Genomic DNA, 26,792 nt, shown 5'->3' with positions numbered 1-26,792 from the left:
TCTTGAAGATTGTCTGGTTTTTGTCTTTTATTAATGTTGTCTAGTATATTGACTGACTCTCAGATGTTAAACTAACCTGCATTCCTGGGGTAAATTCTACTTGGACATGGTGTGTAATTTTTTTTAATATGATGCTTGATTTGATTGGCTAATACTTTCTTGAGATTCTTGTATCTATATTCACACATAATGGATTTTTAATTGTAGCAAAACACACCACATAAAATTTATCATCTTAACCATTTTGAATTATGCAGTTCAGTAGTATTAAGTGTATTCACACTGTTGGGTAACCTGTCTCTAGCACTTTTTCATCTTGCAAAACTAAAACACTATACACATTAAACAACAACTCTCCATATCCCTCTCCTCCCATCCCCTGGCAACCAGCATTCTACTTTCTGTTTCTAGGAATTTGACTGCTCTAGCTGCCTTATATAAGTAGCTTCATACAGGTTTTGTTTTTCTGTGACTGGATTCTCTCAGCATTATATTCTCAAGGTTCATCCACTTTGTAGCATGTGTAAGAATTTCCTTTCTTTTAAGGCTGAAGAATTCTTGATTGTGTATAGGCCACATTTTGTTTATCCTTTTATCTGCCGGTGGACATTTGGGTTGTTTCCATCTTTTGGTTATTGCAAATAATGCTTCTGTGAACATGGATGTGTGAATGTCTCTTTGAGGTCTTACTTCCAATTATTTTGTATGTATATATACCCAGAAATCAAATTATTGGATTGTATCATACACAGTGAGTTTTTGCTTTTACAGTTTGTATAAAATCAGGATTCAGATACAGTCCACAAATTTTGATTGGTTTATGTCTCCTAAATCTCTTTTAATGTGTTGCTTCTTTCTACGTTTCTTTTCTTTTTTCCTGCAGTTTATTTGGTGAAGTAACCGAGTGTTATCTGTGTTTCCTAAAAGTGGTAAATGGATCTATAGACTTGAACAAATTAGGTGGTATTTTGTTCTTTCAAGAGGCACTTAAACGTTGTCTTTCTTTTTGTGATGTTAGTGGCCTTGGGTGATCAGGGTCTGCATCATTAACTGGTGGGGTTTGAAGAATGATAATAGTCTATTATTCCTTCTTTGTTTATTAGCTGGAATACTTCTTTAAAGAGAAAGTTCTCTTCTGCTATTTGGTTGACCAGTGGTATAGGCTGTGCTTTAATATATCAGTTTTCAGTATAATGAGTTGGTTCACTTGCCTCTCCCACTGGTGACCTCATACTTTTGTTTGCTTTGGTATTATTCTGATATCGTGGATTTAAACATATGTGATATATTTCAACTCGTTGTAGTTATTTTTTTTTAATGATGCCTACACTGTCCCATTTTTGGCCAGTAGGAACCTGTTCAGCTCAGCTCCTAAGCTGTTTTGTCAAGACCCTAGTACGGATAGTTTCTTTGCTACCAATAAAAATGTCCAGGCATGTGCATTTCCTGCCCTGGTTTTAGAATCATAATTTCTCCAGAAAAGTACTGGTTTTTTTTTTTTTTGTTTTTGTCTTTAGAAATTATTTTAGGGATCACCTTCTGAGCACTAAGTATTTTAAGCTGCTGGGTTAGTGTTAGTATTTGTCTCTAGAAATCTTCCATTGCCACAGTGAAGAAAACAAACGCATAAGGAGCTACTACGGATGCTTCCAATACAAATTCAGGACCTCAGTGTTTTTACTTGATGTGTTCTACGTTACATCTTTATTTCCATTCTTCTTTAACAAGAATAATGGTTCTCTACAATATCAGCAATGAAAGATTTAGACTATCACAAATACTCCCTTGTTTTATTCCACATGACATAACATCTCAAAATAACAAAACTAACACTACTACCACCAACAGAATCGTTACTGAAAAAAATTTTTTTTTCTATTTTTTGGATATATCTATGAGATACTCAAATTAAAAAGTTTAAAAGTCCCTTGAAATAACTCCTCTCTATGTGGTTATGCCATCAACTACATACACACATTGATTGTTTCATATTATTTTCAACTTACAGAGATTTTGTTAAATTAACATTCTAATTATGGGGTATATTTATGTGGTTCCAAAGTAACATCTATAGAAGGAGGAGGTATATCCAGTGAAATCTAATCTCTACCCCTCTCCTGCACTCCATTCCCTCTATCTCTTCATAGGAGACTATGTTTTTAATGATTTGTCCTTCCCTTTTGTATAACATATATATTGAGATGGACATTTGTAGTCACCCTCTTTCTGTTATAAAGAGAATACATTGTGTGCACTTTACTCTGCCATGCTGTTTTAACTTAACAAGGTACTCTGGAATCATTTTATAGTGATCGCTAGACTTTCGTTCCTTCCCCTTCAGCCCTTCACCACATAGTACTCCCCTGTGAGGATGTGCCACCCAGTTCCTTCCTGGTAGCCATTAGGATTGTTCCTACTCTGTGTTATTAAAAATAATCCAGTGGTGAATAGACTTATTTCTGAATATATGTTTTCAATTTCTTTTTCTGGTTTATCTTTCGGATAGATTCCTACAAGTGGGATTAATGGGTGAAAGGTAAATTAATGTAATTTTTTAGATGCTGCCAAATTGTAGTATTTTACATCCCTACTAGCAATGTATGAGTGAGTGTTGCCAACAAAATACGTTGTCAGACCTTTTTATTTTTTTGCCTTTGTGTTGGTGAAAAATGGTATCTCTGTGCGGTTTTACGTTGCATTTCCTTTATAAGCAAGTCAAGTGAAATTGTTGTTGTTGTTGTTGTTTTCTAGTCTTTCTGATCAGTTCTGTCCTTTCTATTTTTCAGAGTCAATACAGATTTGTATGTGAAGCTATTTTGAAAGTTTATGAAGAAGGATTTGTTAAACCCTTAACGACGTCATCAAATAAATAAGAAAGCATAAGTCTGGGATATGTGTTGGAAAACTGCTTTCTGTTCTATTCACTGTGCCATAATTCTGCTTGCAGGAAATGGCAGTTAGACAAAAACAATGAAGAACTAACAAAAACTGAAAACTTCAGCACTGTTGCACTTTATGTTTAAACAATGTCACTCTCTCAAAATCTGTAATTCATGTGTTTGAAGACTATTTCATGCTTTGCTCCGAACAAATAGTGAATAACTGAGTATGTTCAGGGTAATTTATGAAATCTGTGGTGGTGCCATGCAGTCCCCTTCTGGTAGAATTGCCACAAACAAGGCTCAGAATTCTCCTCATCTCTGATATACACCTGTATCTTGAAAGCAAAAAGAAGTATACATCAGGAGTCAGCTCTGGTGTTTCCCAGTGATTCATGTACTTACTATACTGATTACCAGATTTTTATTTTTTAAATTTTAGCAATATCATTCTCAATATTAGCCAATACACTGCCTATGGATGCAGCACATCTTTCCCCGTACTCCCCTGTAGAGACCTGCTGTTCGTGAGAAGAAAGATGGAATTTGCTTTTCCCAGGAAATGCTGCACAGTGTCCATTTACCAGCATCTTATAGAAAGTATAAATATGAATCTACAAGTTTTCTTGAATTTAATAATGTAACATATTTATCATACGGTTGGCTTATTCCAAATCATGTGATTTCACATACTTGATGTAAAGGAATGCATGCGTTGTGTCTTAACCCCTTAAGTGCCTTGAGACGTCTTTGTATGTCTAATGAAAAGGCACTCATTTGACCCCACTAGGAGGTATGTGTGTATATTGTACATTTACATTTTTATGCATTTTGAATCAGTTTGCATTTAAAAACAAAACAGCTTCTTGTATGAAGAGTTACGCAAAGAAGGGTATGGAAATTTTATTTCTTACTCAATTCCTGTATTTTGCCACAAGAAGCAAAGATAAATTGTGTTCTACTGAGTGAGCGTTCTGCTGCTATGGAATTATTGAAAATCTGCACATTCCTTTCCTGAGGGACAAGGGTTACAGTTGAGCAGCTCAAGTTAAAAGATGCTTTATTATTCAAATTTTCTCTTTATTTTATCCCTAACTTTAGAAATGGCACCTAATATGCATATTAAAGTTAAACATATTGATATTTTCAGCTAAAGTTAGAGCAATTCGTTGTGATTTATTTCTATCACTGTCTAAATTATTATTCTTAAAGCATTTATTTCGGTTCATATCAAGCTTTGTTCACACCAGTCTGTTGGTTGGGATGCTTCGAACGAGGAATGAAACGTGTTTGACTTATTTCTAAAGGCAATCCCTCAATAACTGCATTGAGGGTTTATTGTCATATTTGTATACAATTAAATTACCCCAGTTTATATATACTTACTAAGTTATAAGCATGTTAATACGGAGAGTTTTGCTTGTCCGCCTGATGGAGGCTCTGGTTCCCGTAAGGATGTGTATCCTTTCCTCTTCAGGACTTTTTTTTTAAGTCTACAGAGAGATAGAACTTTAAAATTGCCCAGTTTTAATATAAGTGGAAATTTGCTCACCTATTGAAATGTTATATTACGCACTTGTTTTATATGGATTGTGGTCAAAATATTCATTTACTAATGGTTTCTGAATGCTTCTGTATAGTCTTGATAAAACTTAGAGTTTGAATGGTAGATATTGTGAAATGCCGTTCAGTATGAGGGGACAAATACACATTTAAAAATCTTCAGTGTAATCAAAGTGATGTTATTTCAGATAATCAGAACCCATAATAACACATTTTAGGAAATTAAGTCCTAAACATTGATAACCAAGATACCAAATAAATTATTATATTCAAATATTTTAATTTTTTAAGAGAAAAGTAAACATAACCTTTATGTCAAAGAGAAATTCTCCTATCCCTGGATTTCACAGCCAAGACAGTATAAATTAGTAACTAACTAGAGTCTTATTTGAACATTCCATTTTCTACCAACAGATAAATATAATTTAGGCTGCTATATGACATAATGATAAATCAAGAAGTGAACAAGTAAAATCATGTTGAGGGTCTACATAATTAATAGCTGTTTGACAGTTGTTTTTAATCTGAATTAAAATGAAAATCTATTCTGTGTGGACAGAATATGACAACCATAGATTAAAAAGATAAAAAAAATGCAGTTGTATAGATAGGAACAGATAAATGTCATGGTTGGCATGTTCTTTAACTTACAGGTGTGTTTACACTTCTGAGATAAACTCTAATTTTGTTGGCAATGAGCACTGCTGCCTTTTAAAATGATTAATTCCAGTCTTTAAGTGGTAAATATTAGAAGTCTAGAGTTACATTTAAATTTCTCATATATGGATTTTTCATCTGGGAGCTACCCTCTGTCAGTATTTTTATGTACAGAAAAGATCCTTTTTTAAAGGCATATTTATTAGGATCTTAAAACAAATTATCCTTCAGAGCTTCTTAAAATGGATATGCTAATTATGCTTCTGTGTTCACCCAACAAATCAGACTGTATCCGTTACACCTAAGAATTTTTAACCTGTTCATCAATCTAAATAGGGTTCTAGGAATAATCCCAGCTTTAATATGCCAAGTAGGTCTAGATTTTCCATTCATATCCATGTAATACTGTGTAATAAAAATGTCAAATTTCTTGTATCTGAACTGCTCTCCCTTCCCTCCAATTAACTCCTCTGCTCTCCCACTCCCCCCACCCGCAGAGAAATCAATGCTACTGTTCTTCTCACAAGTGGAAATAGATATTGGTGAATCAAGGGGCTTTGTAAATGATAAATGTTTATGAAAACCTTTCCTCTCTGATTTAAGGTGGTTTTACCATGTTCATTTCAGATTTTGTTGAGCATCAGATTTGTGTCAGCACTGTGTACATAGCATGAGGAATATTTTGGAATAGACTTTACATTCACAAGAAGAATTGGCGGTATTTGTTAAATGAGTACATCCATTCAAAATAGAGGCAGAGTAAACAGCTTAAGAAATAATTTTCTTCGTGTGGCCTGCTAGCACAAGTGGGGGGGGGGGAAGGTGTTGCTCATTTTGATTAAGGGTAAAGAGAAAATTTATATATAAAAACTGAATTCAAACTTAAGAAGGTATGATAAGCCATTAAGACAGTTGCTTGAAGGTTTCAAGTACTACTATGTACACTTTTGTGTGTTTATATATATTTGTGTGTTTCATAAAGGCTAATGGTAACAAACAGAGGTAAAGGGTTATTTTAACTATAGAGTTGTTTATAATCTGCTGGCAGGTCTGGTCAGGTCTAATCAGGTATTTGAGTGAAAGTCTTCTGTCTCCACTAGAAATACTCCTAACTTGAGAGCTGAAAGGAACTTGAATGATTTTATCTAATCTCACCTTCTCCATTATTTTAGGCAACATATATGAATAGATCATAAATTCTTGTGAATTTTAGTCTGTTTCAGCTCAAGAATTATACTCAGGCAGTGTTTTCACTTAATAACTATGATCTTAGAAGATGTCACTTAATTTAGAAAATAAGTAGGCTTTAAAAGGTGATCCTAATTAGGACCCTGACTCAGTTTGCTAGTTATGCTTCTCTGATAGAACATAAGCTTTTGTGAAATGTTTAGGCTGATAACACATGCAGTACAAAAACATTCTGAAATGTAAACTAGAAGACTAATTTTTTAAAAGTACTTAAGACATAGAACTAGGATTTAGAATATATGTCGAGTTATAATCAAATAATTTATGTTCATAATGTGAACATGTAGTAGAATTAAAGCATTACTTATTTTATAATCTAATCAGGAAGGGAGAAAGAAAGAAGAATTTTTAACAATGTTCTATTTAATACCTGTGTTTTGAATATTTAAGATATTCTGATAGTAAGGTTGCCAAAGTAGTTTTGAATTCATAAAAATTATTTATACCACAATAAGGTGGGATATGTTTACATCTCTTTTATTTTGTAGTTTAGGTGAATTTACACTTAAGTCACTTAGAGTAAATATATTACGGTAAGTAGTTGTGGGAATAAACATCTCTTAATAATATGACATGAAAAAGATGAATTATGTCGCACACAGTTGGCTTTTATGCCACATCAACAAAGTAACCATATTATCATTGCTTACTTCCCACATTTACTTTAGCTGTTCAACCAGTTTCTGCAGTCATTTGTGTGTGTGTGTGTGTGTGTGTGTGTTTGTGTGTGTGTGTGTGTGTGGTGTTTCTTCCAAGTAAAATAGCCATGTTGTTAAAACCCACTGGATTTTATCAGATATCAGAATTACTGATCTGTTGGCAGATTTATTGGTGTCTCAGTGTGATCACAACATAAGTTATAGCAACTTTATAAAATTCTTAGTGAATTGTATAGCTACAAAGGAATACAAGTAATAAAACATTCTTGAGCGAACTAATAGAGACGTTCAGCAATTTTATAAAGAGCCCATGAAATTAATCCCTAAATTGTATTTCGGGAGTTTATCTTATTTTACAATGTCTGCAACTGTTACCAACAATTGTTTTATTATATACTGACTTCATTTATTCTTAGTAGCAATTTGTACAATAAGCCTCTCAATAGTATCAAAAACCAACAAGTCCTATATCAGCCAGAAATGAGACATTTTATTTTCATAATCTTGGTGAAGTTGTCCTGGGTAAACACCAAATAGTTACTTCTGTTTCCATTTCTAAATTTGCTGCTATTTATTTGTATGTTTTTCTACTGCAATTTACTATTGATTTCTAAAGTTTTATAGTCACTGTTATTTTTATTTTAGCAGTCCAAGCTCAGTGGGCAGCCAGAAGTAGTATCTACTGGGGTGCAATCCATCAATATTGACTAGATGTGATTCAGTGCATAAAGAAGAAAAGCAATTTTTTTTAAATTTACGAAGTGAAAGGTATTAGCAATATTGCAAGTTAAAGACTACAATTTTAGGTGGAAGTCCTAATTTTTAACTTCCTGAAACCTTTTAAATTTTCCAATAAGAGAATGAGAGTGTTTAAAAACCTTGATGTGCTCATGGAAGTTTCAGTTAAGCACTGTAGAATTTTCCTACTTGTGTAAATGATACAGAAAATATTTTTCTATGGACAAAAGATTGAAACTGTTAACTTCTTTTACTTCATTGTGTAAAAGGAAATGATACTTGTATGTCTTTCATGCTGTTAAAATATGAATGTATCTTTGAAATGTTATTAGAATTATGACTTGATTCTAAGGAAACTCTTTGTTTTCAAAAGTCAGCAAGGGATTGAAAAAAAATGAAAGGAAGAGTATTCCATCCACTTCATTATATAAAATGCAATTTTAGAAGAAAACTGTAATTTTAATTATAAACAAGCAATCATTACTGAAGCATATTTCAGATATAACATACATTGTTTTGTATTCTGTTTTGTTTTAGCTCTAGAATAGAAAATTTCAAGAAAACTTGTGCTTACTATTTTTAAGTGTAAAACAATTGAATTCTAGACTTCTGGAGTGTGGAAGGGTGTTTTTGTGTGAGGGTAAACATTCTGCTGCATGTGTTTACCGTGAAGGAAAGTTCTCAGGCTTTGTCACTGTGGCAGCCACAAATGAGGACATCATTGTGAGTGTGACTTTGGTGACGCCAGAAATCTGTGCATCAGATCCACTATAGTAAATATGTGCAGAGGCCCCTGACAAATAGTTTTGCCTTCTTATGATCAGTATCTTGGACAGGTAAGACCACTGAGCCCAGTTCAGACCTGTAACAGTGGTGTATTAGATGCTTAGGGATTTATTAATTCAGCTGAACAACAAACCCTACCATGTTTTAGGCATGATTTGCTCAATAGTCTTTTTAAAGGGTAGTATTTATTATTCATCACTTGTTACACTTGACTCAATGGGACCTTCATTATTTTGACTCCTGCTTCCGTATATCCAACTTCAGAAAAGTAATTTCATCTTATAGTCTTTGTGAAGTAAATACCCTGAAGCTATAAGGTGATACCTTTCTTCATTAGCTTTTTTTTTTCTTTTACACTGGTTAAGAGACTAATATCAGGCCCCCTCAACCCTGAGTTTCCAAAATGTAACAAATATTACTTGTAACTTTAACCGAAATGCCACCTTGCTAAATGAAATTATCACCATGACATCGTCAAGGAGGATCAGCCCAGTTTACCATCTTAGACACAAATAGGTGCTGACGTTTGATTTCCCCAAATTCACTGTAGTCACAATTGAGCCCATTTTACCTTTTATTTAAAAGAAGCTTTTTTAGTTTTTACTCCTGAATTGTGTTGCAGTTCCTTGCCTTCCCTGGCAAGAACATTTCAATCCAATTCTGGGATTCTCTGGCACCCATCTTTTCCAACCCTTTAGTGAGTTCACAAGATTATTCAGTCTTTCTTATATCCTGTAGAGGAGGTCGAATTTCAATGCTGAAATTGACTTCTTGAATTTTAAATAGTAGCACTTTATTTCATGCTTACTACTGACTTAATTTATACATTTAGAAAATAAAATCTATCCTAGGAGTTTTGTAAATATGGAAAAACTTTAATGGATTAGTATGTAGAACTCATTGGATTGGACCCAAGTTCAGTGCTTTACAATGATCTCCTGGTCATTTGATATTTAAAAGGTAATTTTTGTGGTTTTAGCTTTGCCACTTTTGTGTAATTAATTTAGTATAGTGAAGCCTACCCAGTTGACTATCCGGCTGGACTCTGGGTGCTCTCAGCTAGCTTCAACCAGGTTTGGTTTACAATAATCCTTTCTGCTTTGCATTTTCCTACATGACATGAATACTTGGAAATCCACTTGTTTGGTTTTAAGTGGTAGGTAGGGGTTAAGTCAATACCGCACCACAAGTAAGTTGAAGAGGCAAAGTCCTGATACTTTATATACGTGTCAAGGGACAGGATTTAAGACACTAAAAACAGTTTACATTAAGCTGTTTTCATTTTATCTCATTAGAGTATGTGTGCTTGGAAAAAAAACAAAAAACTGTCCAACCCAGTGTTCTTAAAGCACCAGGACATTGCAGTTACAATCCATATTGTTATCTTTTCAAGTAAGAAAAGCTAGTCTTTATTTTCTACAGTGTAGGCTTAATTTTAGGACAATTTACTATATACTCATCAGTGATATTTTTAAGTATTAGTTTTACAAAGAATTATTTCTATGTAGAGGGTGTATTAATTTGGGATTTTTTTTCTTGTAACAGGTGCTATATGTAAATATGAAGGGCGAAAAGTCACTTAGTTAAAAATCTAGTTTATTTCGTTATTAAAATATGATTTTGCATTTCTGCTGTCATTTCACGTTTGATTGTACTGAACTAGTAGCAAAATGGAATTAGCCCCTTAATTTTTAAAATTAACTCTCTTTCCCCATTTCACAAAAATAGCTCTTTCCATATGGTTTGTTTCCACAATAAGAGGCAAAGAAGCTTAGGGTTCATTTAAAATGTATAAGCTTGAATTTGGTCAACACGGGATAATTTGAAATCAGCGCTCTGCATTTGTCACTGCAGCTTACTGTATGCTTGAAAAGCCTGTGTATTTGTTTTAATTTCAGTGAAAAACTAGAATTCCTGAAGTTTATTCATGTAAAAAAAAATCTATGAATACTAACAGCAGACAGGATTAAAATGCTGATTCACATTAAAACTGTTTTAGTCCTAAGAGCAACTTGTTACGTGCAATGCTATTACACATATTTTGTTGGCCATATTTCATTTTGATTGAGAAATAGTTGTTCAGGTACAGACGTGAAAAAACTCTAGCTGTGACTTTTAATTGTTCAATTGCAAAATAAAGATGTGCTTTAGTAATTTAAAGTATAGGAGTTTTGAAGATTATTTTTTGTTGTTGGGCTTTTCTGACAGTGGTTGTATTCATTAATGGGGGATCCCAAGGGACTGGGAGAATGCTAAGTGCAAACTTTATTTCTAGAATTTCTGTTTCACGAGTGGCTGTGTTTGGGGAGGGGTGAGGAGATTAAGTAAGGAACTAAAAGGGATTTAGAGGATTAAAGAATAAGGAAATGTTCTTCCTTCACTTCAGCCACTGCTTGACTCCTCTCTCCTCCCAGCATCAGCCCCTCTTCTGGTATTCCTGACCTAAGATCTTGTCAATCAAAATAAGGGACCTTTCTGTACCTACATTCAGCGCACCTTGTATCTTCCCCAAATGCAGTTGAAGTATGCCATCTTTCATCTGAAAGAAAATAATTTCTTAAAAAATTAATATTTAAGTAATTTCGTATCTAAAAGATGAAGGCAAAGATAAAGATTTATGATTATGCCATGATTATTATTACGTACATAATAATAGAAATTCAAACAGTATAAGGAAGATTCACAAGGAGGTGTAAAAGCCTCTGACCTACCCCTAAGAGTAGTCTCCCTCAAACCGATGACAACTTCTATTAAATTTCTTGTATTTTCCTCTGGGGGGAAATGTGTGTGTATGCATTTGTAAGTACATATACATTTTGTTAATGTCAGAGGGATCGTACAATATATTCTGCAGTGCTTTGTCACCCTGGAAATACTTCCATATCAGCATATTCAGGTCTACCTCATTCTTCTCAATCACTGCCTTGTACTCCATCCCATGGATATACCGTAATTTAATTTCCTGATGCACACTTACCTTGTTTCCAGTTCATACTGTACAAGCAATGCTCTATTGAACCTCCTTTTGCAAATATTTAATCATTATAAGCATAAACGTAGGGTAAATTTCTACCAGCAAAGTTGCTAGGTCATAGGGCACCTGCATTTTGAAATTTTAATAAATATTGTCTAATTGTTCTTGGAGAAGTTTATATCAGTTTATGGTTCCATCAAAGCATATGAGAATGTCTGTTTCCCCACATTTTTATTAGAACTGATATCAAACTTGCTCATCTTATAAATGAAATTATCTTTTGACAATGCATTTCTTCTGTGAGGAAGTTAAGTAGATTTTCATATCTTTATTGATCTTTTGTATTTCTTGTTCTCAAAATTCCATATTGATATCCTTTGCTTATTTTTATATCAGGTTGTTTAATGTTCTATTCATATGAGATGTTGGAAATTAAAGAAATTAGTCACTTGACAGTCATGTGTTTATATATTGCAAACCTTTTTTCTTATGGTGTTCTTTGACTTTATTCTTGTAGGGTGTTGGGGGGACATGATAATATTTTTAATACTTTTGTCAACAAATGTATCAGTCTTCTTCGTGACTTCGGAGTTTGGGGTATACCTGCAAAAGCTTGACTCTAATCCTCTATTAACATTCCATCTGTGACAGAAGCTCTCTTAACCACCTTCTAAGTAACCCACTCTGTAGACTGGCACTCTGTTTTCCCCTCTTGTTCTCCCCTTGCCACCACTGACTGCTCTGAGTCATGCCAGAACTCTTGGGGTTCCAATTAAAGTAGTAAGCTTCCTAAAATCAGCTGTATTTATTTGCTAACCTATATATGCAAATTTATCTTTCTGATACCATTTAATTATGTGCTACATAAGCCAGTGAAATGTGCATGTGAAAAGCAGGAGGGTTGGGTTTTTGCAAAACCCTTATAAAGGTGTCATTAAAACTTCATCAAATTCTTTAAAAATTATTTAAAATAGGTATTAGCGAGACAATTATGAGAGACTAACAAAAGATGATGCATTTGAGAGACAGAAAAAAATAGATGCCACACTTGGGGTCTGTTTTTTGCAACAGAGACTCAGGGACTATAATTGGGCTCAAACCCAAAGTAAAAGTAAAACCTTGTTCCTACATAAAAAAGAATCACAGATAAAAATGCATTTTTTGTCCTAAGCTAAAACAAAATGCTTGTATTTTTATCTCTCCTTTAAATGGCTTTTCAATTAACCAACTAACCATTAGTTTTGGTACCATCAGATACAGTTTCTACTGTATGTAAAAATTCCTCTCGAATATTTAGACAGTTTTTAAGTTTGCTATTAAAAATTATGATAGCCTTTTATATATTCCCTTTTAAATTATACTTGTACATATGGGTCAATTATCTATAAAATTCCCCCAACATAATATATTTTGAATATATAAAAATATTCAAACATACAGAAAATTGAAAAAATTGAAGTTAACATCCATATACTCCTCCCCTAGATTCTGTAATTACCATCTTGCTATATTTGTCTTATGACTTGTCCATCTGCCTAAGCATCTCTCAATCCATCAATACATCTTTTATGCATTTCATAAAATGATGTTGCCCACATCTGTACACTTGACGCCTGAGCACTTCAGCTCACGTATCTCTAATCTTCAACAATTATCTCTTTTTGACATAACGTTTTTATCAGTAAAATAAATATTAAGTCTACCATTCAGTAAGTTTTAATGAATGCATATTTCTATGGAAGTCAAACCCCCATGGGGATCAAGAGGTACAAACTTCCAAGTATAAAAATGAGTCAGTGGGATATAATGTACATCATATTGATTTTAGTCAATAATACTGCATTTCAAATTTGAAAGTTGGTGAGAAAGTAAATCTTAAAAATTCTTACCACAAGAAAAAATTTTTAACTGCATAGGTTGTCAGATGGTAACTAGACTTAATGTGGTGATCATTATACAAATGTCAAATCATTATGTTGTATATCTGAAATTAATATGTTGTATGTCAATTCTATTTCAGTTAAAAAAGAAAGAACGGGGAGGGCACCTGGCTGGCTCAGTCAGTAGAGACTGACTCTTGGTCTCTGGGTTGTTAGTTCGAGCTCCCCGTTAGGTGTAGAGAGTACTTAAAAACAAAGTCTTTTTTTTAAAGTTTATTTGTTTTGAGAGAGAGAGAGCTTGGGCGCACAATTGGGGAGGGGTAAGGGAGGAGAGAGAGAATCCCAAGCTGGTTCTGCAAGGTGAGCGCAGAGCCCCATACAGGACTCCATCTCTGGAACTGTGAGGTCATGACCTGAGGCGAAATCAAGAGTCAGAGGCTTAACGACTGAGCCACCCCAGAGGCTCCAAAATCTTAAGAAAAAAGAAAGGAGGAGAAAAACCTACATAAGGATTTGATACAGAACATTTTCATCACTTGAGAGAGTCTCCTTTTCCCTTCCCAGTCCATTACTACCCTTACCTTCCCTCCTTTTGTTAGCTTCCTGGGGCTACCCTAACAAAGTACCACGAACTGGGTGCCTTAGAACGACAGAAATCTATTGTCTTGCAGTTCTAGAGTCCAGAATCCAAACTCAGAATGTTATCAGGGCCACGCACCCACCCCCAGAGGGTGCTAGGGAAGGATCTCTTCATGTGTCTTTCTTAGCTTCAGGTAGCCTTGGACCTTCCTTGGCTTTTAAATTTAACCACTCCGAAAGTCCATCTTAGCATGGACATTGTTCTGTGAGGAAACCAGCTATATTGGATTAGAGGCCCATGCTACTCCAGCACCACCTCATCTTAGTTATGTCTGCAATGACCCTATTTCCAAATACAGTTACATTCTGAGGTACTGGCAGTTAGGACTTCAAAATGTCTTTTGTGGGGGGTGGACAGAATACAACCTACAACATTACTAGAGGCAGTAAGTATACTGATTCTTAGAGATTAGAATAGCCTGTCCTAGAATTTTTTATACGTGCAATTTATATGTATATTCTAAGACTCGTTTTAGTCAAAATTTCTGAGATTCATCAGTTTGGTTTTTATTTGGTAAGTTAAATATATTAATAGTTTGCTTATCGGCCTCCTTTTCATGGGTAGCTGGGCTTGGAGACATTCTTGATTTGGGGGATTTTATCAGTAAAAATGCTGTGAACATTCCTGTACAAGTATGCTTGTGAACACATGCTTTCGTTTCTGAGTAAATATCGAGGAGTGGAATTGCTGAATATGTTAAGTATACCTGAAAGTTTTTACTGATACTGTCAAAATTGGCTTCCAAAACTATACTTCCATCACTTTACCACCTCATCAGTAATGTGTCTGTGTCTCCACCCTTGGTGGATATCATGACTCTTACATTTTCTCATGTAATAAGACATATATAAAATGTGATTTGCAAATTTGAATATCTTTTTATACGCTTCTTGGCCATGCATGTTTCTTTCTTGGTGAATTGTCCTTTCAGGTCCTTTCTGTTTTGCAACTTGGTCCATTTAAACAACAAAAAGCTATTTGGACTTCTGCGTCTGAGCATGAGGAAGCAATAGGGCCCAGAATCAGCCTCCTGTGTAAACAACTGGAAAATTGAACAAAATAATAGGAAAAAACGTTTGCAATATCAGGAAAAGTCCATTAAGACTGTAATTCCTGGGAAAAGATCAAAAGAGAGGTGAGTGAGCCTTCCCCTAAGCCAGATCAAAAGAGAGGTAAGTGAGCCTTCCCATAAGCCAGGTTTTCTTTGTGGAGATAATTTATAAGCTGATGCAGGCATATGAAGCCCAAACAAGACTGGTAATCTTGCTACTTGGGGAGACAGGTGTCAGAGTTTTGGGAAGCTGGGGCTGTTAGAAGGTATGAAGCAACGTTCCGAGGAGGAGGAAACAACATAAAGATTTCAGTAAATTTACATAGGAGTCACTCTGAGTCTTAGATGGAATATTAATCTTTGCATGTGGTAAAACCTCATGAAGAAGACAAACTTCTGAGGAAAAACAATTACCAAGTTGTAGGAGGAATATTCCCAGGGCTGGCCACGAGGATGAGAATAATTCAAGTTTCTTTTAGGCACCGAGGAGAAGCCTCTTTGAAGATAAGAGGATGTCAGCAAAAACTCAGGAAAGCCCAAAGTTTAGAAGTGAGGCTAACCGAGTTGGAGGGTAAAAGCTACTCTAAACTCAAAGATTTTAAAACAAGTTTCAAAATGATCAAACTAATTCACAAGTTACTTAACTGCCTAATGGATAAAGGCCATTTAAAAAATACCACTCAAGTGGTCCCTGGGTGGCTCAGTTGGTTAGGCATCACTTCTAACTTCTACTCAGGTCATGATCTCACAGGTCATGAGTGTGAGCTCTGTGTCAGGCTCTGCTCTGACAGCTCAGAGCCTGGAGCCTGCTTCAGATTCTCTGTCTCCCTCTCTCTCTTAAAAATAAACATTTAAAACAAAAATACTATTGTAGAAAATAAAATTTATCATGTTTGGCAGCCAACAAAAAATTACTATAGACAGGAAGACGCAAGGAAGTATGACCCAGTGGAGAAAAACCACTTACTCTTGGAAATGGTGAAGATTGACCAGAACAAAAGGACAATGAAACATGTAGGAAGTAGGATCAATATGCCTATGGATGTAGAAGAAAACATAGGGATAAGGAGGGGCAGAGAGAGAGAGAATCCCATGCAGGCTCTGTGCTGTCAGCATGGAGCCCAGTGTGGGGCTCGAACTCACAAACAATGAGATCATGACCTGAGTGGAAATCAAGAGACATATACTTAACCAACTGAGCCACCCAAGTGCCCCAAGCAGAATTTTTTTTTTAAAGAACCAGTTGGGAGTGATGTCTTGGAAGATGGTGTAGGAAGTTCCAGGAATCCATCCTTCCACTTAAACAACTAATTTGGCTTGCAGAGAATCTCTGGAGTCACTATTTTGGAGTTCTGGATCCAGTTGGAATATTTGCAGCATCTAGGAGATAGATTGTTGGTAACGAGACTGGTAAGTTTTGGTAAGTTTCAGCCTTTCACGTGGTAGCAACTACCATATCCCATCCTTGTAGCAGGCAGCAGTGAAGATAGCTACCTGTGCTTCTGGTGTGGCTTGCTGGAGCCAGAGTGGGCAATAAGAACCTTGTCTTCTAAGTATTGAGATTTGTGGGTTCTGATTGAGGATTGCTGCTTTTGATCGAGAGGCCAGGACAGAGGCTGGTTTCTATTGTTTCAATCCCAGTGGGCTAAAGCTGCTCCCAGGGGATAAGAACAGTACTTGGTTCCCCCTCCCCCTCTTGAAAGACAGACCTTACAACAATATTTGTCAGGTCACTGGCTGCCACAGAGTAACAGAAACGTAAGTGACCATATAGACAGAAAGGAATACACACTTTGCAAAAATATTTTGGAAAAGTTACAAATAACTCCAGACCTCAACAAGCAAAACTCAGTAATTCCTTTTCTTTCTTTCTTTCCCTTTCTTTCTTTCTTTCCCTTTCTTTCTTTCTTTCTTTCTTTCTTTCTTTCCTTTCTTTCTTTCTTTCTTTCTTTCTTTCTTTCTTTCTTTCTTTCTTTCTTCTTTCTTTCATTTTTATTGTCTTGACTGTTTCTTTATTTTTGAGAGATAGAGACAGAGTACGAGTGGGGACAGAGCAGAGAGAGGGAGACACAGAATCCGAAGCAGGTTTCAGGCTCAGAGCTGTGAGCTATCAGCACAGAGCCCAATGTGGGGCTGGAACCCACAAACCGTGAGATCATGAGTTGACCTGAGGTCAGACACTTAGAACTGACTGAGCCACCCAGGTGCCCCAGGTCTCAGTATTTCCTAAGGGAAAATTTGGTTTTCAGAGTTCTCACCACCTAATACTCAAAATGTCCACTTCTCAACAAAAAATAAAATTATTCTTTACAATATTATTTGTAATACAATTACAATAAATAGGAAAATATGGCCCATTCACGGGGGAAAGAAAAAGAATTGGATGGAAATCATCTTCAAGGAAGTCCACACAGTAGAATTATTAGTCAAAGATGTGAAATCAACCGTCTTAGATATATGTTCAATGGGCTAAAGGAAACCATGGGCAGGAATTGAAAGAAACCAGGAAAATCATGTATGAACAAAATGAGACTTGAACCAAAACAGGGCTACCTGGCTGGCTCAATTAGTACAGATGCATCTCTTGGTCTTGGGGGTCGTGGGTTTGAGCACCTTGTTGAATGTAGAGATTACTTAAATAAATATTAAAACAAATTCTGGAATGGCAGAGTAAAATAACTGAAAAGAAAACCCACTACAGGGGTTCCATAACAGGTGCGGGTAGCCAGAAAAAAGGATCAGTGACTTGAAGATAAGACAATTGAAATTATTTAGTGTAAGGAGGAGAAAGAAAAAAGAGCAAAGGGGAAAACAATCTGAGGGACCCGTGGTATACCACAAAACATACCAACACAAGCATTAAAGGACTTCAGATAGAGAAGAAAGAAAATTGGCTGAGAATATATTTGAAATACAGTAGTCCCCCCTTATCCATGGTTTCATTTTCCATGGCTTCAGTTACCTGTGGTAAACTGTGGTCCGGAAACAGATGATCCTCCTCCTGACATATCATCAGAGGGTCCATAGTAGCCAAACACTATGTCAATTGTGTTTGTCATCATCACAAGAATAAGGGTGAGTACAGTACAATAAGACATTTTGAGAGACCATATTCTCATAACTTTTATTACAGTATATTATTATAATTGTTTTATTACTAGTTATTATTCATGTCTTACTGTGCTTAATTTGTAAATTAAACCTTGTCCTAAGTATGCATGTATACAAAAAGATGTAGTATGTAGACAGTTTGGTACCATCCATGGTTTTAGGCATCAGTTAGTCTTAGAATGTATCCCCCGCAGATGGGGGGCACGACTGTAACAGCTGAACATTTTGCAAAACTGAGGAAATACATGAATACACATGCCCCAAAAGTTTGACAAACTTGAAGCAGGATAAAATTAAAAGGTACACACACTGAGATACATTATAATCAAATTGTTGAAACCCAAAGACAAAGAATTTTGAAAGCAGCAAGAGAAAAAGAACTCACCAGGTACAAGGATCTTAAGTAAGTTCAACAGCTAACTAGAAATGATGGAAGTCATCAGGCTGTGGGATAACATTTAAGATATTGGGGGAAAATGTATCAACCAAGAATTTTATATCTGGCAAAAATACTCTTCAAGAATAAAGGAAAGGGGCACCTGGCTGGCTCAGTCAGTAGAGCATGCGACTCTTGATCTCAGGGTTGTGAGTTCAAGCCCCATGTTGGTTGTAGAGATTACTTAAAAAATTGAGACAGAGGGGTGCCTGGGTGGCTCAGTTGGTTGAGTGTCCGACTTTGGCTCAGGTCATGATCTCACAGTTCATGAGTTCAAGTCCTACGTCATGCTTGCTGCTGTCAGCTCAGAGTCTGCTTCAGATACTTGTCCCCCTCTCTCTCTGCCCCTACCCCACTGGTGCTCTCTCAAAAATAAATAAATGTTTAAAAAATAATTTAAAAAAAATTTTAAAGGGACATCTGGGTGACTCAATCGGTTTAGTGTCTGACTTCAGCTCAGGTCATGATATCACAGTTCATGGATTGATTCGAGCCCCGCATCAGGCTCTGTGCTGACAGCTCAGAGCCTGGAGCCTGCTTCTGATTCTCTGTCTCCTTCTCTCTCTTCCCCTTCCCTGTTTGCACTCTCTCTCTCTCTCTCTCTCTCTCTTCTTTCTCTCTCTCTCACTCAAAAAATAAACATTAAAAAATTTAAAAAAATTTTAAATGAGAGAGATTTAAGAATAAAGGAGAAATTAAGCCATTTGCAGATTAAAAAAAAATGCTGAGGGAGTTCATTACCAGTAGATCTATCCAAAAAGAAATGCTAAAGACAGTACTTTAGGCTGAAATGAAAGGAAACTAGATGGAAACTTAAAGCCATAAGAAAAAATAACACTGATAAAGGTAAATAAATTTTACATAGATAAATAAAACCAATATTTTACTTTTAGCATGGTTGCTTACATTTCTTTTTTTCCTATATAATGTAATAGGCAAATGCATAAAATAATAATGAATCTTAATTAGTGGGCATACAACATATACAGATGAAGTCTGTGATAATTTTCTGGTCAACATCATTAATCATTAAGGAAATGCAAATCAAAACCACAATGAGATACCACTTACACTCATTAGCATGGCCATTATCAAAAAATCAGAAAATGACAAGTGTTATTGAGGATGTGGAAAAATTAGAACACTTGTGCACAGTTGATGGGAACATAACATGGTGCAGCCACTATGGGAAACGGTATAGCTGCTCCTCAAAAATTCAAAAATAGAATTACCATTTGATTCAGCAATTCCATTTCTGGGTATATAACGAAAAGCAGTGAACACTGGATCACAAAGATATATGTATACACACACACACACACACACACACACACACACACATACATGCACTTGTGCTTATAGCAGCATTATTCACAATAACCAAAAGATAGAAGCAACCCAAGTATCCATCAATGGATTAATGGCTAAATAAGTGAAATCATACAGTATTTGTCTTTCTCTGACTTATTTCATGTAGCGTAATCCCTTCAAACACCATCCATGTTGTTGCAAATGGTAGAAGTAACCCTGGGGGGAGAACACTTATGTTTTTATGGCTCATGTTTTTATGGCCATATAAATGCAATATCATTGCATTATATTATATTGCATTATATATATATATATATATATATATATATATATATATATATGTGCCACATCTTCTTTATCCATCATCCACTGATGGACACTTAGGTTGTTTTCACGTTTTGGCTGTTGTAAATAATGTTGCTATAAACATGGCAGTCAAATTTCTCTTTGTTATAGGGACACCAGTCTTATAGGGGCAACTAAACCAGTCATATTGGTTTAGGGTCTGCTCGAGTGACCTCATCTTAACCTGATTTCATATGCCAAGATCAGATATGGTCACCTTCACAGGTACTGGGGATTGGAACTGCAACCTATCTTTTTTTAGGACATGATCCAACCCATCCTCTGTTCTAATTACCTCATTTTACACATGAGAAAACTGATGCCAGAAAAGATAAATCCTTGTTCAAGTGAGTTAGTGACAGGGTGGTCACCACTGACCTTTCTACTGTATGTCTTTTAATGCCTTCAGAGGCCCTGGGGGCGGTCAGTAGTCACAGTATGGGGCAGTCAGCGAAAGACCTCCCTACTCAAAGCATACCCACTCATGAGCAGTGTCAACAAACTGCAAGCTTGTGGGTAATGCCGACTCTCAGGCTCCACTCTAGACTTAAGCCTTTTAACAAGATGATTTGGTGACATATACACATTAACTTCTAGAAATAATGAGCCTTGGCTCCTTCCTTTTTCTTCTCATCCTGGTTTCACCATTAGGCAAATCTAATAGCAAAATGTTTTTACTTCTGTCTTTCTATTACACAATATTATGAACTTCCTGGTGCCATCCAAGGTTTTCTCAATTTTTCTTCCTATCAGTATAAAGAAGGAGCATCAGCTACCAGACCAATAGACTCTGTTCCAGACTTGTCTTCAATTCATCCTTCCGTGTCCCTTCTCTGCATAATTCTCTCCCCCAGGTATCCCCCCCACCCCCGTTCTTTTAAGGTGTCCTTCAATTAGCCTCTGTGGCTAATACTTTAGTATGAATTTAAGATCTTACTTCCCCCCAGGGTTACTTGTAAAGAGAGAAAGTGTGGACTTTCAAACATGAGATTCTGGCTCAGGAAAGCTTTAACTGGATAAAGGGAACTACCCAATCACATGAAATTAGGCACAAGTCATGGCTCCATTTAGGAGACCTTCATCTTCTGTTTGCATCCCCAGGTACTTTTGTTCTTTGGTCTGTAACATTTACATCCTCTTATATGTCATGTTGAATGCTTTTTTTTTTTAATTTTTAAAAATATTTTTATTTTTGAAAGAGAGAGAGAGAGAGCGTGAGTGGGGGAGGGGGAGAGAGAGAGAGAGAGAGAGAGAGAGAGAGACAGAATCAGAAGTAGGCTCCAGGCTCTGAACTGTCAGCACAGAGCCCCACGCGGGGCTTGAACTCAAGAACCGCGGGATCATGACCTGAGCCGAGGTCGAACGCTTAACTGACTGAGCCATCCAGGCGTTCCATGTTGTATGCTTTTGAAAACATTTTCAGACACCTTGTTTTCTGTAACTCTCATTACTGCCCTGTGAGGCAGGTAGTATCATCTTTATCCTAACAGACCTTAAACCTGTTTTATATGTGTTCGCTTCTAAAGTTTAGACTATTTGCAGTCTGCTTATAGCAATCTCTCTCTTAGCGCTGTTTCCTGATGACTGGGTTTATTTATTTTTTATTTATTTTAGTTGTGTGCATTTTTTGAATAGGTAATGCTCTCTTGATCCAGTGTCTGATAAATTAGTTCTTCATGATATCCACTCTCCTGAGAGTATTTGCTTTTCAGTGGAGCCTTTTTGGAATCCCAAAAAGCCTTTTGGAATCCTAGAGGCTTTCAGGCTCTGGGACTGAGTGTTAAATTGGACTTCCTTCTGCTCCACGATGCTCAGAATACCTTGACATGAGTGACCCCACTAGTGTGGACCAGTTTCGAAATGCTAATCAAAAAAGTAAAGAACTCTCTTGGAAATAAACACAAAAGAAGGAGAATTTGCAGGCTTGGGACAAATAGCCCTAATTATTTAAAGGGTTCTGATACGAAAGAATTATGTTTCTTCTTGTGGGCAGAGGTGGATTCACCATGAAGATAATTAGGTTTAAGCTTTGGGTCTCTTGACTTGTGTGGGCCCCTTCCAAGAACCAGTACCTAATTTTCAATACTTAAATATGTGTTATTTCACTTAAAGGGCCCTGTCCCTGTTGTATGGTTTTCAGAAGCCACACAATTGGGTCTACCTCTTTCTGTGTGACTCCAGAGGGCAAACCAAGAGCGAAGATACACATGGAAATATAGAGTGAGAATGTTTTGTTAAAACTGCCAGTTATTTCACTAGCAAAAGTTTGGGAAGAGCAGAGAGCTGCAATTCGGGACAAGCAAGTTACGCCAAACCATAGGCAAATCTAGGAAAAAAAAAACAAATCTAGAAAACAAAAGAGGAGGGCCACTCTTTTACAGAGGAAAGTGGGAAATTGAGAGGGCTGTTAGAGACAAAAAGTCCCTTGGAGTAAACAGGGAGTTCCAAGTATAGGGGCTATTCATTGGCTCAGTTGTGATGGCCTCTCACTGGCTGGGGAGGAGAAAAACCTTTCTGCTTCCCACTGGGATGGTAAAGTAGTAGCTAAATCAGCATGCGCGTGGAAGGTACATCTTTTCCGGTTGGGTCTGAGTGGTGCAGCGTTAGAGCTCCCCCTGCTGGCCTCCCCACTCCATTCTAAACAATGTTTCTTTTTGTTAAAATCTCCTCTCAATGAAGGAAAATCTTTCCATGGGCCAGGACTATTTCACCAAAAAGTGGGTTATTGTGGTAGGCACCCTCCATAGCCCACCCAGAGTCATTCTTCCTTGCAACACCCCCCTTATCCTGCTAATAAAACTTGGATTTGTTCTGGGGCGACTGGGTGGCTCAGTTGGTTAAGCATCAGACTCTTGATCTCATCTCAGATCTTGATCTCAGAGTCCTGAGTTCCAGCCCCGCGACACGCTTTGTGCTCTCACAGCATGGAGCCTGTTTGGGATTTTTCTCTCTCCCCCTCTCTCTGCCCCTTTCCGGCTCAAGCTCTCTCTTTCTCTGTCTCTCTCAAAATAAATAAATAAACAAACAAACATTAAAAACAAAAACAAAAACTTGGACTTGTTCAAGAAGTTAATGGAGAGTCCAGATCTGAGAGCGGGCCCTTCCCCAAACCCCAAGAGTGAACTGTGGTTGGTGCAAACAAATCATGGTGTTCTCTTACCCTATGGTCAAGTAAATAGTCTAAGGATCAGTAAGTAGTCTAAGTCTGTGCAGGTAAAGGTAATCTAGTTCTGACTAATGAAACACGCTGGTGTCCGGTGGTGGTGGTGGGGGACTTCACTCTCTAAATTAAAAGACAAGGCTTTAGGAGGTTCTTTCCCCCTTTGCCTTTCATTCCTGAAACTCGGAAGAGCTTGGCATACTGCCACTCTTCTGGGGCCAGTAAGCTAGAAGCATAGAAACCAGACTCAACATGCTAAGGATGGCAAAACAGGAAGAGTAAAAGTGTTTAGGATCCTTATAGTGCTGTCGAGGACCTGAACCAATACTAGACAGCCGCCTACCTCTAGGTTACCTATGTGAAAAACACAAACTCCTTATTGAAGTACAGTTAATTGTGTTCTCTATTACTTGGGGCCAAATGCATTCTTACTGAATTCAGCGGTGTTCAAGGAGAGAGCCTACTGTGTCTCTGGTGGGAGCCAATTACAGGACCAATTTGGCACAAAATAGGGATGTTGCAGAGAGTATTTATGTCTCAGAGGGAGGATATGGGGAGGAGACAAATTGTTATTAGGAATAATCTTATGTGATGAGAGCATGGACAGCTTCCCATGACTTAACTTCTTAAGTTCCATTTTTCTTCCCCACATCTTCGTATTTCCTTCAGCCTACAAAGTTCTTTCTCACCTATTCCTCTCCCCTCATCCACAGCCTCCCTCAACCCCACCCTCCACCGGAGTTAGAGCTAAGGATTGAGTAGAAGGGGAGTAGAAGACACCTTCTCCAGATTGGTGGGACACGCAACAATTTAGGGCAATGAGGTAGGTTTGTAAGTCTTGACAGAAAATGCCCTCATTATTGATCAGTAAACAAATGAATTACAATACAGCTTTCAAATGTATAGACGCTGGGTGACAAATAGTTAGACGGAGACAGCCCGGATGGCACTCAAGACTATAGCTTTCAAACGGGTCATCAGTCCCCCAGCGGAAGGCTTTCCAAGAAGTACATAGCCTTGACAATTTTTTTTTTAATTTTTTTCAACGTTTATTTATTTTTGGGACAGAGAGAGGCAGAGCATGAGCGGGGGAGGGGCAGAGAGAGAGGGAGACACAGAATCGGAAACAGGCTCCAGGCTCTGAGCCATCAGCCCAGAGCCTGACGCGGGGCTCGAACTCCCGGACCGCGAGATCGTGACCTGGCTGAAGTCGGACGCTTAACCGACTGCACCACCCAGGCACCCCGACAGAATTTTTTTAAAAAACTTTTTATTGTGGAAAAAATTTAAACCTGTACATCAAATAGAATACTTATCTACTCAACTTCAACCTATAGCCCTTTCTTGTGTCATCCATATATCCACCGCCTCCCTGCCTCCCATGTCATAATCATCACCAGTGCTTTTTTATTGAGATAAAGATGCAAAGATGACCCTCAACAAATCCTCCCATCCCTGTACTTCCACGCTGCTTCTCCCATGAGAGAAGATCAAAATGTCCTACAGTAGATTGCAGTGATGGTTGCACAGCTTTGTGAATAAGTTACAAGTCAGTGAAGTGTGCATTTTAAATGGGTGAATTGTATCACATGCGATATATCTCAATGGAGCAATTTTAATTTTTTTATTAAATTTTTAAAAAATATTTACTTTTGAGAGGGAGAGAGAGAGAGAGAGAGTGGCATAAGTGGGGGAAGGACAGAGAGAAGGAGACACAGAATCTGAAGCAGGCTTCAAGTTGTCAGTGCGGAGTCTGACGAGGGGCTCGAACTTACCAACCCGGAGATCATAACTTGAGCCGAAGTCAGATGTTTAATGGACTGAGCCATCCAGGCGCCCCAATGGAGCTATTTTTAAAAAGTAGAGAAAGAAAATTTGTTTAATACTGCTAAAAAAAAAAAATGGGCATCTTATTTCCATCCTAGTTGAAAATGGTCTGGCCTGTGACTTGCTTTGACCATAATAGGCAACAGAAGTGACACAGTGTGACTTCTGGGCATTTCCCTTAATAGGCTTTGGGGCCTGACCCACCCCAACTACCCTGCTAGAGGAAGAGGCCTGAGCCAGACTCAGCTGTTCATTTCAGCCATCCCAGCTAAGATGCCACAGAGAATGAAGCCATTTTGGCAACTCCAGCTCCAGGTGATGTGCCCCAGCCAACACCACGTGGATCAGAGACCAGCTGTTCCTGCCAAGTCCAACTTGTAAGTCTTGGGGTGGTGGGGGACCGGCAGGGCCAAATCTCCAGAAGGGGCTCAGTATTTGCCTCTTCTCATCTCAGCCTGCAGGGTCCTCCACTTCAGCCACTTCACACCCTCACACCTTCCAGGGTTGACTCTCTGGCTTGCCCAGACTGTGGTGGGTGTCCACACTGCCCTTCACCTTACAGCTCTCACCTTAAGCTCTTGCCTCCCTGTCTTGTCACCTCCCATGGCTCCATCTACTCACCTCCAGCCACACTGGCTTTCCTTGAGCAGGCCAAGCACCCAGGTAACAGGGCCTTTGGGGTTCCCTCTGCTCTTCCCCCAGGGGTCCACAGGACTACTCCTTTGCCTCCCTTGGTCTTCAGTCAAAGGTCACCTTTTTCTTGAGACCTTCCTCCTCACCTAGCCAGTCTGTCTAAAATGACCACTTCCTTATTCCCCATCTCTATCCCCTGCTTTTATTTTTCTCTCTCTCGTTTAGCACTGCCTAACAGTATTTAATTTTACTAATGTATCTCGTTTATTTTCTGTCTCTCCTGCTAGCACTTAAGCTGCATGAGGGATTCTTGTCTGTCCTGATACGCCTCTGTATCTCCAGGGTCTAGAACACCGCCTGGCCCATCACGGGCAATTTCACAAATTATCTGCGGAAAGAACTGATGAAATGTCCCCTGTCCACGCTATGTTAAACAGACATCTATTTCCCATTCCCTGCTTTATTTTTCCTCATGATACCACTATTTTATCTGTATTTATTACCGTCTTTCTCCCTACTACAATGAAAGTTCCTCTAACAATGGGGCAGTAAATATTTGCTGAATGAATCAATTTCTTGGACGAATACATGAATGAGTCTAGCGGCACCTGATGCTGGATTCCGAGAGCGCTAAGCTACCTTTGCGATAAGACTGACTAATTTGGGGGCTCTCTGCCGGCGTGCACCCCCTCCGAAGGAGGAGGTCTGATAACCAGGGTTGGATTTCGGCAGCGCCCCTTTAAACCAGCCGTGGACGCTGGGCCGCTAGCGCCGGTTGCAGATCCGGTAGGGCCTGGCATCGCCTGTTTAACCCGAGTCTCGCCCAGCCGGGAGATTTCCGGGGCGGTGTCATTGCCCATTTAAGATCAGAGCGCCCCGCCCCGGGGGCGGAGC

General features: G+C 37.7%; 2 protein-coding genes and 1 long non-coding RNA gene across 13 annotated transcripts in view; 2 read left to right on the top strand and 1 right to left on the bottom strand.

The window, feature by feature from the left end:
- Positions 1–3,716, top strand: part of PTPN4 (protein tyrosine phosphatase non-receptor type 4) — a 219,252-nt gene extending 215,536 nt beyond the window's left edge. For all 11 annotated transcript variants that reach the window (XM_053214891.1, XM_053214895.1, XM_053214894.1 and 8 more), the window contains one exon: positions 2,787–3,716. In XM_053214891.1, the coding sequence (XP_053070866.1) occupies positions 2,787–2,873 (87 nt within the window). In that variant the 3' untranslated portion in view covers positions 2,874–3,716. The remainder of the gene's footprint in view (positions 1–2,786) is intronic.
- A 6,778-nt stretch (positions 3,717–10,494) lies between these two features.
- LOC128313999 (uncharacterized) lies at positions 10,495–26,734 on the bottom strand. Its single transcript, XR_008295269.1, has 3 exons — positions 25,887–26,734; positions 25,214–25,285; positions 10,495–11,069 (listed from the first exon to the last, which is right to left on the bottom strand). It is a non-coding gene; the product is annotated as an uncharacterized LOC128313999 (long non-coding RNA).
- EPB41L5 (erythrocyte membrane protein band 4.1 like 5) overlaps positions 25,455–26,792 on the top strand; it is a 140,658-nt gene continuing 139,320 nt past the window's right edge. The window contains exon 1 of the mRNA XM_053214903.1: positions 25,455–25,642. The gene's annotated coding sequence lies outside the window, so the exon portion shown is untranslated. The remainder of the gene's footprint in view (positions 25,643–26,792) is intronic.

The sequence above is a fragment of the Acinonyx jubatus genome, chromosome C1 (genome assembly GCF_027475565.1).
Source record: "Acinonyx jubatus isolate Ajub_Pintada_27869175 chromosome C1, VMU_Ajub_asm_v1.0, whole genome shotgun sequence".
In the NCBI taxonomy this organism is placed as follows: Eukaryota; Metazoa; Chordata; class Mammalia; order Carnivora; family Felidae; genus Acinonyx; species Acinonyx jubatus.
This window is presented reverse-complemented; position numbering and strand designations above follow the sequence as displayed.